Source organism: Aptenodytes forsteri, unplaced genomic scaffold (assembly GCF_000699145.1).
Source record: "Aptenodytes forsteri isolate BGI_AS27 unplaced genomic scaffold, ASM69914v1 Scaffold227, whole genome shotgun sequence".
In the NCBI taxonomy this organism is placed as follows: Eukaryota; Metazoa; Chordata; class Aves; order Sphenisciformes; family Spheniscidae; genus Aptenodytes; species Aptenodytes forsteri.
The window spans coordinates 2,171,535-2,187,011 of NW_008795365.1; the positions used below are offsets into that span (position 1 = coordinate 2,171,535).

The 15,477-nt window shown below is 36.1% G+C and overlaps 1 protein-coding gene across 1 annotated transcript in view; it reads right to left on the minus strand.

Moving 5' to 3' along the window:
- DCLK2 (doublecortin like kinase 2) overlaps positions 1 to 15,477 on the minus strand; it is a 95,054-nt gene that overhangs the window by 13,166 nt on the left and 66,411 nt on the right. The window contains exons 8-14 of the mRNA XM_009280273.2: positions 14,513 to 14,585; positions 13,443 to 13,551; positions 9,311 to 9,368; positions 7,462 to 7,530; positions 5,427 to 5,546; positions 3,516 to 3,662; positions 1,091 to 1,224 (exon numbers count right to left, since the gene is read on the minus strand). Of these exons, the coding sequence (XP_009278548.1) occupies positions 1,091 to 1,224; positions 3,516 to 3,662; positions 5,427 to 5,546; positions 7,462 to 7,530; positions 9,311 to 9,368; positions 13,443 to 13,551; positions 14,513 to 14,585 (710 nt within the window). The remainder of the gene's footprint in view (positions 1 to 1,090; positions 1,225 to 3,515; positions 3,663 to 5,426; positions 5,547 to 7,461; positions 7,531 to 9,310; positions 9,369 to 13,442; positions 13,552 to 14,512; positions 14,586 to 15,477) is intronic.

Here is a 15,477-nt window from a genome sequence, read left to right on the forward strand (position 1 = left end):
CCGTCCCCCCCCCCCCCCCCCCCCCCCAGCCTCAAGTCTGTGCAGGGTCTTCTGAATATACCCAGATTCAATTCAGTATCAAGGTTTCCCAATCCAGAATCACTAATGATAAAAGACAAGGATGTGCTTTCTCAGTCCCCATATTGGAGTAACTATCTCTAAGGTTATCATGTGTTGCTAAGCAACAAGAAAGATACCAATTCTCCAGTCTCTTGAGTGAGTAACACAGGGAAGAACTGCACTTTTATTTTAAAGCACTGAAATTAAAACACTAGAGGTCAAAAAGAGGTCTTTTTTCCTATTCTTTTCTATCCAGTAGATTCAGTTTGTCAAAATCTAAAACATGCAGATGAAGTGCCCTTTGACGCTTGAGCTCACGGCAGCTGTGAAATGTTTCTCGATATGACAAATGCACTGAACAATGCTCGAAACAATACAACAAACCTCCCTCCATTAAGATGACCAAATTCAGAATGGTCACAGCTATGGCAAGAGTCAGCTAGTATGGAATGGAGGTCTAAAAGGAAAGATGACTTGTGAAATGCTACCATCTTACAAAATTATTTTGTATTTATGCAACCACCTGTTAAATACAGAAAAATTAGGTTGTTCAATTAAACCGAGTACCAAATAGCATGCGTCACCCAAACAACGTCACTTGAATCAACATGATCTAACTAGACCTGCTCTGAGAACAGGTTTAGACTAGGTGACCTCTGGAGTCTCTTCCAATATAAATTATTCCATTTCTAACATGAACACTGTTTTGCTTGTCAGTTTTTCCCCAAGCAGCTGCCATGGCTGGTACAATGGCAGTGAGGTGAGGCAGAGAACACAAACCAATAAACTCCACTGCACCAGCGCTGGTCCTAGGGAGATGGTAAGGAGGCAAAGGTGAATTCTGGGAGCAGGGTGAGCGAGGAAACTGGCCTCTTCGAGGAACTGAACGATGCCTGTTTTCTTATAGGTGGTTTGGTTACAAAAAGATGGCGGACGATCCTATTAGAGCATTCTAGTTCTTACAACAGTTAGGGGCTACCTGCCAAAAATAACTGGTTACAAGACCTACGTCTTAGTCAGTCATCCTCACCCTGTCTCTGCAATGATTTCTGGAGCCACATATGTGGGTGTACCACAGACGGTATATAAAGGTCCTTCAACCACAGTCGCCAGTCCAAAGTCTCCTAGCTTCAAAGACTTGGTTCCATCTGGATATTCACATACCTAGAATCAGCAAAATAAAAACAGAATGAGGAGGAGAACATCTGCATTTTTTAAATCCTTTAATTTGTTTGAAAAATAATAATCATCACACTGAGAAGACAGGAAAAAGAAGTAACTTCCACAGCCCTGTAGGGAAAGAAAAGAAAAATGGTATGACCGTTGACTGCCACAGTGCAGCTGGAACTAGTGTTCAATGGAGCTGTCTGCCAGCTATGTAGGTCAGACCATGATATAGCCTCAAGCAACTAGAGGGGGAAAAGAAAACTCAATCCTAGAATGCTGAGAAGTTTTAATATATTTAAGAAAAATATAATACTATACTTCCATTTGATTGGGACCTAGAGTTTAAAATGGGATTGGCAGCTACAATCAGATTTGTTTAACATCTCTCACTAACTTAGCATAAACCCTGTCAGTTAGCATACTGGATATTTCTTAGGCAAATGTCTTCTCAAAGCTTAGTCTAGGCAAGTTCAGTATACGAGTGAGAAAGCTGACTGAGAAGTGTTTATGTTTCTGTGCAGAGCCAAGTGCATCTTACCAAAAGCCTCATAAAGAACCTAGCGCATTTTGTTCTGAGTCATTTTGTTGATGAAAGAAGTTAAATTTTAATAGAAAGGAAAGTGTTATACAGCAGCGATAGCAAAAGTAAATCAAACCAGACCAACAGCAAAGGAAACACCCATAATAAATTAATCTTGGTTTTGTTCTTAAAGTAAAACATTTATGTCAACATGATTTCAACGGAATCTAGCTTCTAGAATGTAGGACACCAGAATCTCCAGAATGGCTGAATTTATTTGGTTTCCTCAAACAACTGAATACTGCTAAGGCATCAGTATCTTCCTTCATTCCCCTGTGTAATTCATACCATTAATGGAAACACTTGTTCTCCTTGATATAACACCTTCATATCTGCTATTACTCTCAGAGTTTGTATTTGTAAATGCATGACTAGTAAAGAGAATGTCATTCAGATAGCTGGATGACCCTGTGCAAAAGAACTAACTACTTGCAGTTATAGGTAGCAATTGATGGGAATTATTTGCATTTACATTCAATACCAGTATTTTATCTTAACATTCTGCCACTGTCAATAACAGTGAATAAGATTTGCATCTGTTGAGTAATCTCTTCAGGCTTTCTAGGCAGAAAGGACATTTGTGCCTATTTATAACTGATTCAATCACTAATGAGAGCTTAAAATTTCTTTGGACTGGCTGTGTTTGAAGATGCACTGATAACAAGTGAGACTTCCACCTTCATTTTCTTTCTCTTAAGTGCCATGTTGCTGTGACTACATTTTCCAGGAGAAGCCCCCCCTTCCTTTTGCTAAACAAACTGATTTATTTGAGGGCTTATTTAAATTGCTAAATACTGTCAGTGGAATTAGTTGGGAAAGAATTGACTACTAATTGGAAAATATTGTCAGCTTATAGCCCTATCCTTGTAATAGTTCAAAATCCGATCTGGGATAAGCCATGGCTCCTACTCTAGATGCAACCTCTTTAAACAGGATTGACAAACACCACAGAAGGCGTTAAGAAATGCCTACCAAGTGTTGATGAAAGCTACTAGCATTCCTGATGACAGTGGCTCAAGCAGGGGAGATTATGGCCCTGTTTGTTCAGTGCACGACACATAGTATCTAATACCCAATATGTAATACACAAGTATAACCTCTGTGAATAAGCAAAATAGCACACTGTTCCCATTCTGTGAACTGTAGTCTAAGCAGTTCCCAAAGCAGACTTCATGGTAATTCTTGTCAACACAGTTATTTTATGTCTCTACTGAAAACAAAAGTAGTCAGTCCCCTAGGACAAAATAAATGTAGGTACAGAGTTAATTCATGGCTGGAATACTGGTAAATCATCAGAAAGATGTTCCTACTATGACAGTGAAAGAAAAAGAAAAAAAAAAATTGCTTGAGATAACCATATGATCGTTCAAAGAAATGGCACTCAGCCCACCTTTTCTCCCACTTGCAAACTATAATAAATAATTCATCGACATAGCTTTAAAATTCATTGTTTTGTGAGACAATACTCCTGCTTATCCAAATGGCAGCCAATCAAAATGTAAATAAAGATAGGTCTAAGGACAGGTTTGAGCACGGCTCACTTGGGTTATGGTGATTGCTATCTCATGGCAGAAGATTTATTTCATACGTACTTATCCTAAATTAATATTACTGCTGTTCAAAAAAACAGCTCCTTGCATTTATATACAAGTATTTGCATTAATGAGAACAAAGTAAGAGAAAATGTTAGAAAATAAATGGGACATACCAGGAGATTTTCTGGCTTGATGTCTCTGTGCACAATGTTGAGACCATGAAGGTATTTGAGTGCACTGGCTAGATTGTAGACCATTGCACTCCCATCTCGCTCTGTATATTTTGTAGAAGAAGTGATAGCATCGAATAGATCTCCTCCCTAAAGTAATGGAAAGATAACAGATCACTATATGAAAAATAATTAAGATGATGATATTTCATTAAAAAAAAGTGTAAAATCTTCCCTTACAAAAAGCATGCTCTGTTAACTGTTAAATGTTACTGTTAAACAGTAAAAAAATTATTTTGCGGAAAGATGATCTGTCACCAAGATACTAGACTAGGACTTGGGTCATCTACATTAAATTCTCAACTGTACTCCAGGCTTCTGGTGTCTGAGTTTGGGCAAATCACAGCTCTTCTCTGTCTTAATTTCATTCTATTGATCTTCTTACCTTTGATCACTCAAATTACCTACAGGTGCAGGCACACAGTTTCCCTTTTCTTCATCTTATCAAAATAATACCTTTACATAGCAAAAAACAGTCCTGATTTTGAGTAAAGTCTAAGGTAATATAAATTAGCCCAATAATAAAAAGCCTAATGTAATAAATATTCAGCAATTGTAATGAACTGCAAATTGGAATTTCTGTAGATATTGCAGAAATATTAAATAAAAATGGCTGAAGAGGACAAACAACATAAGCATGATCTTTTCCAACCTAAATGATTCTATGATGCACCAAAGTGCAGAACCTACAGATGATTTCTGAATATGCTAGTTGTGCAGTCGCTGATTATGGATGCCCTATTCCTCTTGGAATACGTAACAACATGTGAGTGAGTTACTGATGCAGCATTTCCAGTCATTGCAACAAATTTTATGTGGGTGTCTCTACGATGGTTACCCTGGATACATCTGTAGGAGTGATCTGTCTGAGCTGTGGGTGGCATTCCAAGCATTTCAATACATGTGGAAGACAAGCAGCAATTCAGGAAATACAGGCCAAGATGTTTGTGTATTAAAATATAAAAAAAAAAAATACTGTCTTAAAACCAAAAAAGCCTCTACTATATAAAAATAACTTCTAGAAAGGAAGAGAAAGGGGTAGGCTACAGAAATTATGAATTCAACAGTAACAGTCTTTTTTTAGAGGTTTCCCACACTGGCAACCACTCTAGAAGGGACTCTTGAATCTAACAATGTTTCAGACGGAAATAAAAAGCGATGATATACATTATTTGTATCTGACATGCTGATCAAGCCAATGTGCAGTGTTGCTGTGTATGTAGAGAACACAGACAAGAGAGTGCATGACTAAAATGATGCAACTTGTGTTGGTTCACAAAGTGACAGCAAAATGAAGATTTTTGTTTTCTCTGTACATGCATGAAAGCAGCAGCTATTTTCTGGTGAATTGGAAATAAGGTGAGTGAATGTTTGATATAAGCAAAACAGTTGAGATTTTTTTAGTTTTAATTTTGCTGGACCATAGTCACTTGAGTTTAAACTATTCATTGTATCTATTGTCTACTAAGATAAATTCATTAGTTTGTTTCTTTAAAGCAAATTATTAAATAAAGCTATTAGTGAAAAAAAATGCAGGTGTTCTGTCGGTAAATGCATATCACTATTACTCCCACATATTGTAAACTGATATAAAAACCACTATCCACTTCTCTCTAGACTGCACATATACTTTGCAAAATTACCTCAAATCTGTGTAAATAGTCTAATTACATCTGAAGAGACATAAATTCCATTAATATAACTGATTGACAAGAGTATTTGCATGATTAAAAATGCAGGTTGCCACTGAAATCTTATCTGATTATGTCTCCCAAGATCTTAATGTTCCTAGATACTTCTCAGATTTCACACCAACACAGAGAATTTAAAAAAAGAAAGTCTCCTTAGTCTTACCTTGACCAGCTCCATCACCAGATAGAGTTCTGTTGGGGTGTCCATTTCCTCTATAAGCATAATGATATTTGGATGCTTCACTTGACGCAGAATAGACACTTCATTTTCAATCAGGTGTTCCTGTTCAAAAAAGAGGACGGAAGTTTATCTGAATAGGCATGAAATTGCCAATACACTTTTCCTTTAATCAGCTGACCACTGATCACTTTATTAGTGAGCACCATTTTTGCTGTTTAATTTATATAGTAGAGGGTTATTGTCAGATGCTCGATTTTAACCTGTATTTTAGCCCAACTGTACTTCATCATTGACCAAATTTAATTTAAAATACCATATTTCTCACACATAACCAATGGGATATCTCTGAAAAAAGATCCCAGAACATGACAGCAATTCAGGAAGTGCAGATTATATTCTTGAGTATTATGAGGTGAAATTAAGTTCAGACCCCCCTGCCCCCGAGCTGGATCATTGTAACCTGCCACCCCCCATCAATAGTTAATATGTTCTTGATCCTTTCCAGCCTTCACCTCTCATTTAGTGTAGGTTACCCAAGGACAGATTACCTAGGATTTATTTTCAAGGACTTTATTTTTTAAAAAAAGTTGTGGATTATATACCGGAAAAACATTATAACTGCTTTGGTTATGGATTTCAGTTCATTTTATACGTATGTTCAGATTTATAATCTGCAAAATACGTAATAGCTCAGTTGAGTCGTTGTGGCTCCAACAGCTTAAGAGCACACAGACTGAGTTTTATTTCCTCTTCCCTATACTTCTGAGGAAGTAATGGGTTTCAAGAACAATTTAGTTTCAGAATGTTTTGTTTGCTAGAACATCTTAGCACTTGGTTAACACTGGAGAGCGAAGAAAATTACATGCCCCTTTCATGTGAAGAATGATTTGCACTTTCCTTTCTAAATTTTGGAATACAGATATTGTATTTAGGTTCATTGCAAAATAAGTAACAATGCCAGCATAAAACACTAGTTTCCCTACACTTTGGCAGATAAATCTTTCACTGGACTTGGAACTTACTCATGTTTAATGCACTGATTAGTAGCATGCACTTCATGCATTTGTGAGCAGAGCACTAGAAGTAGATGTGATCCACTGTGCGTAAGCAGTGATTGAAGATCTTATGCTACTTCACCTTCTATTTCCATGGTTATTTATAGATGCATTGTGGTTTTGCCAAAGCTTTATGTGGCTATGTAACTCAGAAACCAAATGCCATGTGTGCATCTCATTTCGTGAGAGTATGGTGCGGCATGTAGGGATTAAGCAGTCACACCTTTGAAATTCAGTTTGAAAGAGCATCAATTGTCATTCTGAACAAACATATGTCTGCTCCAAGCAAAGTGCTCTGAAGGAAAAAAACAAACAAAAATGAAGCAATTTTGTTAAACACAATGCTGAATCTCCTCAACAGAAAAAAGTGAACAGCCACAGCATACTAAGCCTTATGGATGGAAGCCTGTAAATTCAAAACTGGCATTAACAGTTCAAGCAAAAACTAGAATCTTGTAGCTTTTTCTACCTAAGGAACAGATAACATTAAATTTATTACATCCATTAATTATGAGTAAGGCATAATAGCTTTACCTATGCTTGCTTTGTTTCACTTGACTAAATTGTTAATTGCTCTAAATAAAACTCAGGCATAAGTAATGTTTATTTAAAATAAACAGTAATAGTATTTTTTTACAAAGGCTCCAAAATGTTGTTGAGCTACTGTTTTAATACCTGTCCTCAAAATGCTGACTAGTATGTAGTTAGTAATTTTCATCCACCTCACTGTTTTTGCTTATTTTGTCATGTAAAAAAAATAATTCTCAAACTTGTAGTAACATTCTCCTGGATAGTGCAATATAGATTTCAGTCTACATTTACATGATTTATTTACAGAGAAATTATTGTGTAATTAACATTCAAGCTGCTTGTGGAAAATATATTAGTCAACTGGATTCAAGTTTTAGGACATCCAAGATAAACTGCTAGAGAGCAGTGAGCAACGTACAAGTCATGCATATCTGGGCCAGATGGGTGTTTTTAAGGCAGGGCTTATGTTGGCATGTGAAATGGAGTGAGGAAGGACTAAGCTGTAGAAAAATTTAATTATTTTCTTTGTTGGAATTTTCCTGGACAGTTCTGCCACTGTATAAACATCTTCCTAACAACAGTCCTCTGCTTGTACATATACATACATCTGCATGTAGCTATACAGACACAGGTCCTTTCAAAACAGACAAGTATGCATCCATGGGGTTGATTTTTTTATTTGTTTGTTTTAAAGCAGTGAGAACGATAAATAGAAAATATGTCTTAAAGTCTGCTGTATAAAGAGGATTGTCTATCTCTGGACCATTCCAATTTATGATACCTAAAAGCAGCTGACTCAGACAAGTAATAAAAAACATCTAAAGTTGCAAGCTGTACACATCACCCAAAAGTTTTCTTTTGCAGTGAAACACACTGGGTCACCCTTCCCGCAGCTGAAGAAATGGCAATATTTTAATCTCAAAAAGGCAATTCCAGCACTTTTTCTTGTGGTTGTGTATTTTTAAGATTCCTTTCTAAATTTTCCCTTAAATAAACCTAGAAAATATGAGATAAAGTGATGGGGAGGCAGGAACACTCATCTCCTAGCACCTAAAACACAATTTAAAATCTGCACAGATAAAACATTTCTGTTTGAGGACCTCTACTTAAAGCAAGTCATCACAACAGGTAATGCATTAGCATACAGTAATATACAGCTCGTTACCATACAAAGAACGTTATACAGACTTGCTACGTCTTCCTACAAGGTCACATTCAGCGTTTGGAGCTCTGAATTATACTTCAGAGCAGTTACTCTATGTAATTGAGAAAAAGGCTAGGCTACCTTTGAATTAAAACCCTGACTTGGTTGCAAAGTTACCTCCAGAATCATTTCAGTGCAATCATTTACATTAAAAAATAAGGTGTTTGTATCCAAAAAGCCCATCTTTTCAGTCACCCTTGAGAGAATGGCAAATTTCCTAATCTCAGAAAGACTTTAATCCAGAATGTAATTGCTAATTAACACTGTGCCCTCGGTGTTCTTTTAGCTAACACTAAACTATGATTCATTTGATTCCTAAGTTCCTCAAGAGCACTTTGTTTTTAAGGTATTGCAGAGCAGTGAAAATAGAAATATTTTATTTGTTGCTATCTATTCCAACACTTAGTCTACATTATTGGCTGTAGGCTGTTCTTTTTTTTTCCTTTTTAAAATCTCTGTACTTGGGAGGAAGGTGAAGAGAGGTCTGTGACACTCAGATATTTGCTTCAACTATGTAACACGCTGTTCTGCTGGAGAGACAATTTTGGACTTTTGGGGTTTTTTTGAGCTTGAATTAAAAAGAAAGTTTAAGGAACTCCTGTTAAGAGATCTTTGTGATACAGGATGGTGAAACTACATAAACAGAAAGAAATTATTATGAAAATTTCTTTCCAAATCCATGTTCCGCATATAAAAGGAGCATGTATGAGGCAGAAAGGGATGGGAATTATATAAATACACATACAGCTGCAAATTTCCTCTCTCATATTTTACAGATCAAAATCTTTCTAATACATTTTGGCCATTTCTCTTCTGATTTCATTTTGGACACATATTAGCATTTTATGTGTTAGTCCAGTAAAACAGATGACAATTTGTTTGTTTTTCACTCTATTATCTAGTAGACTAACACTCACTACTTTGATTATTTGCTTCTTGGATACATTATCATCCTGTTAAACAGATATTCTGAAAATAGTCAGAAAACCCAAACACACCCACCATTTATGACTAATGAGCAGCTGCTAGTACTGTTTCTGCTATTTTTCTTAGACATGCAAATTGTTGTACGCTACCTTTCCACAGCATTTAGCCTTGTCTATGATCTTCAGTGCAAACTCCTTTCCTGTGGATCTAGCAAGAAAAATATGAGAACCGTTAATTAGAAACTGGTCAACAAATTGTGGCGTTATCTGTAAGCATATACATCATTGTAACAGAATGCCTTGACCCACTGAGGTTGCTGACAGAAAATTCACAGAATGGACTCGTTTTCTCAGCAGCATTTGCACCTGCTGTTTCCCTGGCTACCACAACCTAGCTCACTTTGTGTATTAATCCCAGGCTCCAGCTGCAATTCATTCTTCTGTGACCTGGCACAACTCTCTGTCACTTCTTTAATGCAACATGCAAAATTTGTCTTGAGCCTTCTACTTAGCTTTGTTCAACTGGTAGGCTTTAAAGATAAAATCATATACATTTATGTGTACGTGAGTGGAAGAAAGATTGATACCCTAGTGGAAAAATTCAATAGGATTCAGCAGAGCTAAAAACCCATAGCTCATTACAGACTAGTCTAAAATCCCGCAGAATCTATTAGGCACTGGTTTCAACCTTTTGTATTTCATTCTTCTTTTTTTTTTTTAAGTACTCTATGGAATTCTATAGCAGTCATCTAAAGTCCCATGACATTTAAGAGGTTATATGCAAAGTAAAAAGGATTACTGTTTTCAGTAAACACTCTCACAGAAAGGAGCTCGTTTGCTTCTTGTCCCTTTAAGGAATAAAAACGTTCTCCATTTCTCCAGAAGGGGAGAAAAAGAGAGAAAAAAGCAACACAAATTAATTATCTTTTTTTTTTTTTTTTTTTTTTTTTTTTTTTTTTTTTTTTTTTTTTTTTTTTTTTTTTTTTTTTTTTTTTTTTTTTTTTTTTTTTTTTTTTTTTTTTTTTTTTTTTTTTTTTTTTTTTTTTTTTTTTTTTTTTTTTTTTTTTTTTTTTTTTTTTTTTTTTTTTTTTTTTTTTTTTTTTTTTTTTTTTTTTTTTTTTTTTTTTTTTTTTTTTTTTTTTTTTTTTTTTTTTTTTTTTTTTTTTTTTTTTTTTTTTTTTTTTTTTTTTTTTTTTTTTTTTTTTTTTTTTTTTTTTTAAACAAAGACAACATTACTACTTATATTAATGATGAATTAGAAGAAAATGCCATAAGACCCTGTTGCTACTATTTTGTATTGTGTCAGTACCTACAGACTCCAGTGTGCATCAGAACACCACTAGCATGTATGGTAAAACAACACTGGAGGCAGTTACAAAAGCAAATCAGCCATGTTTTTAAACTTCCAGGTTAATTTTCACTATACTTTTTGCATTAGATACAACTAACCAAAACTAGTACCTTACAAAAAAAAAGAACTGAATTACTGTCTCACATTCAATTTATCCATTATTGAAAAAATGCAGTAGAGAATCTCTGCTCTGGAAGTGCAGCTGTATCTGCGAGGCTGTCATAGTTACAACCTGATCTGGTCTTTAGATAGAAGTGTTATCTAAGTGGTATTTGTGAAATGCCATCCTCTTATATTATAGACCTGATGTAAAATCTACTATGAACACAGTGTGTAATTCAGAATCACAATTTATGCGTTAGACTAAATTAAGTGCATTATCTGAAAGCCTGCAAACAACTGATCAGCAAAACCCACTTAGGAAACCTTCAGCGCTTATGCTGTGTAGAAAGAGGAGTTAACATTCACAAAGCCAATTCATCAACCAACTTCAAATCCCTCTTGCAAATGCCCTTTACTATAGCACCTAAGAAAAAACCCTGGATATCATCCACACGACTTGTGTGCTGATACCACTGCCTATCACACACCAGTATTGCCTGACAGGTTTCTGGTATTCTTCTGTCTAGCTGTCAGTGTTCCATCTGTTGACTCCTGTCTTTATAGACAGATATATAGGCACCCTTTACAAAAGAGACCATCTTATTCTTTTTGTTAGAACAGCTGGTATAATAGGATCCTGGCTCCACAACTAAGGCTTCTAAGCACAACACTATTAGAAATGAAGTATAATAATTAATAGGAATTAGAAGACAAGCATTTATAGTAGGCATTTCCTCTCTCATTGTTATTATTAGCAACTATTGCTGTACATTTATTTTATATAAAATTCATTTAATAATGCTTCACTAAAGATTGGATCACATACAAAACTAGGTTTTTAAGTTTAATTTTGCCTTTTTTTTTTAAATAATTGGAAGGTTGTTTTTCTAGTCCAGTCCCCTCATTCCAAAAAGCACAGATGACGTTTTGACACCCAAGTGACTTAGCAGCCCTTGTCCCATTTTCAGTGGAACTGATTTCCAAAATGCACAGTCAATATTCCTGAAAATAATAAATTATGTTATCTTATGCTTTTAACCTGTTATCTTTCATGAATGTTGTTCACTCTATAGATAACAAAAGGATGTGTGGCCGGTTTCAGGGTGCATGGGAAAACACTGTGAAGCATCATTCATTTAGTTTTACTCAAGCCTCTTATGTGTAGCTTCTTGCAAAATGAAATGGACAGAAATCCAGTTGCAACACAGTTGGCTATATTGCCTTCCCACAGTTTTTGTAACAGACCTGCACAGTGTTTAAAGCAGTAGGGACATGACTACGTACTGATGTGGTAATGCTTGTAAGGAACCAGAGTTTGTTGGTACAGTGTGTCCAAAAAAAAAAAAAAAAAAAATCAAGACCTTGGAGTCTAGATGTTAACACTGACCAGAAGCATTATCTTAAACCTGCACATGCAACAGGAACTTTTTTTGGTGCAGTAATTGTAGCATATTCAGATCACATTTAGCCATTTTTTTCTTTATCAGCACTGTACTCAGCTAGTATCTCTAGGAGCTGCCACCTCAGCCTTTATTCCTTTATAAACCTTGCATGCTTGTACATCACCTTCTCAAAAAAGTATTAAAAATAACAATTGTCATTTGCTGCTATAAACCAAAAGGGCGTATTAGACATTGTGTTACATACCACCTGCCAATATTATTCTCAGTACTGAAGAGAAATAATCCAGATTACCATATCAAGAAACAATTCTCTTGAGAAAAAACAATGGTGGCTGCAGAAAGTTATGGATCATAAGATTAATTCACCTATGTTTCAGTAGAGGAGGCCCCAGGTTCAGCCTCAGTACCCAACCCTTTTGGCCCATTTGGATGACTCAGCAAAAGTATCTAACTATGCATCTATGATCTACTAAGACTGGAATGAGATGTTTCCATTCATAATTATCTTTCTTTTCATTTAAAGAAAACCAGCAGACGAAGATCAAATAACAGAAACTGTTTCTGTAACTTTTATGGTTTTTACAGACATTTGCTGAATTTGCCCAGTATTTGTGTACAAGTTGGGAATTCCTCATAATATTTAAGAAGCTGACATGACTCTCAGATTGCTAAAGATAGCAGAAGGCGGTTCTAAAAAATACACTGAGAAAGTGACAGTCAAATCATCTGTTATGTTTGCACTAGCAGCAAAGTGTAACACAAAGCTTGCAGAGGAAGAGCGGTAACACAGCACAGGTCTCTAAAGGTATCCTGTCTACCCCATGGGAAATCAGGCACAAGAATATTTCAGAGTCTGGAATATTGAAGGGCTGATTTGAAAAGTCTCTGGCTACTCAGCACACAACCTCACAGAAGAAGCAAGCACAAGAGAGTCAGTAGCACGGGCTAATTGTCACCTACTACATGCCTTTAAGAATATTTTGCCCACAGTATACTGAAAGCTGTGAAAAATTATTTAAGCAGCAGGCAGTAGGGATACTATAGCAGCAGAATTGCTGAGGCAAAAGGGGGGGTCTCTGAAAGACTGTTTAGATGCTACACAATTTCCTGCCACCCACAACAGTCTGCTGTGTGAGGGGATTTCTTGAAGATCAGCAGGGTTTCCTTAAGGCCTCCATTAGAAGATGATACCTCCTTTAGTTTTTGGGATAAAAAGCCATGTTCCTCTGCTGCTCTCATATCCCTTTGCTGGAATAATACATAGGAAGCTCTGTGTGTTTTGCTATGTGTAGTTCTCCTGAAGTGTAGCCATATCTTTGCAACTGCTCTTTGCTTTCATCACATCACATTTTCTATGACATTATGCTAACGCACAGGGCTTTATCCAGTAAAATAAACAGCAGTACTGAACAGTTTCCTTGCTCACCGTTCTACGCACTCCTTTACAACAGCAAAATTGCCGTCACCAATCACCTTCCCCACTTTATACTTCTCAAGAATGGTAGATGACCCTGAGCACTTGTTTCCATTCACACCTGCAAAAAAGCAAGGTCAATAATGCAAGCTGAAGAGAAGTGTCAGCAGGATGTAACATATCGCCAATGGGTTCCACAGATACAGAACAGTCACAAGTGCAAAACAAAACTTGAAGTAAGCTGTTTTCTTCACAGCTTATTCCTTTGTTTTTATCTCAAACATAAGAAAGAACAAGATAAGACTAATCAGAGTTGTTTGACCTTTTAACACACAAATCAAATATTACTATGTTTTTGTGTGGACATATTCTAAAAGTAATGAATGCAGTTAGAAGTCCTTAGTCTAAATATTTTCTGAACTCAAAATACTTTTTTTGAAGTATCTTTTTGCATACTCAAAGCAAAAATGCAAATAAGATTCATCTACAATGCATGTAAAAGAACCAAAAGTTTTATCTACTGAATTCCTTCAAGTTCCATTAGCTGCTGCTGAAACATCCAAAATGCAAATAAGTTTGATAGCTGCTTATTTCAGTATTTCTAAATTAAAAAATTGACTCTAAATGAAATTAAAAAAACACAAACAAACGACATTGCTTTAAAGAGATAAGGAATGAAAGGTTAAATTTAGCTAAGGTCAGTTGATGGGCCTAGTGGTTCTACCTGAAGCACAATGTGCTGTTTTGAGGGGGGCTCCACTTTCAATCCAGCCACAAACGCATTTCTGGTGATACTCTCTCTGCAGGTCATGTTCAGAATCACTCAAATTCCTAATAGTGACTACTGAAAAGCAGGGTCCACTAATATGCTACCACTTGACAAAAAAATCCCCACCAAAATTTATTTCCTAGCTTTACTGCCTTGATGTAGAAAATGCGATAACAATTTTTCCAAGATAAGGTATCAAACACCTCTGAATTAAAAATTATTTGGAGTCATCAGAAACCATCTAAAAGTGCTAAACCAACTGTCATCTACAACAAATTTTTGCAAGGATTGTTAGCAATTATTGGTGTCCTACCTTCAGGACTCTGGCAATGGAGTGATTCAGGTACACCATTGACATTGGAAGAAGATCCACCATGTGGAGGAATCTATGGAAGTACATAAGAACTTATTATTTCTGATGTTAAAGTAATCACAAGAAGGAGCCAGACAAAAAAACAGCTAAGTTAAAAAGAACGACCCTAAAAGCAGGTACCTATACAGAGTCAGTTTACTTTTCTACTCCCATCTTATTTTTATTCATGCTTTCTCACAGTTCATCATTATAATGCATCATTGTCACTTGCACCAATTTAAGATCCAGCCCTGATATTCCTATTTAGATAAGTAGTTGAACAGATTTCAGAAAATTCCCTCCAGCTGCACCAAGCCCTATCTAAACACTACAGAGCCAGTGTGTGTGGAGGCAATGTTCCCTCCTCATTCTACGCAACAAGATCATTACAATACACTCTGCATACATTTTCACATAAGCCAGAGACAGCCATCGCCAGGCAACTATTCAGTGGCCAGTGCAGCAAGCACATGCTGTCATGCTCTAGTCTAACACACCTCTTCATAGCTGGCGCTGTCTGCGGTTTCCCCTAACTGAACTCTGCCAATATATGCTCTCTTTAGATTAGCACTGAAGCATACTAGGAAGGTAACGTAAACAATGCTTGCATGGCATTTAGTTTTCATCAGTTTTCATTTAAAGAAGAGAATTTTGGCATAGGTGGCCTGGTACATCTACGATAGTCAGATTTGCTTGGTAATCTAGTGGTCTCTTTCAGGTTATCATGGATGTGAAGATTTATGACATCTACATACAAGCATTCCAAGTTAGATGTCTGATATGCATCCAGACAGAGATCCAGTTTTAGTAACTGTTGACACTGTGTAAAAAACAAGTATCTGAATTATTTTGAAGGCTGAAAAAAACTACTGTTGCTGCATTAACAACTTAATTGGTACTCAATCCGAATCTTCACAATTCTACTT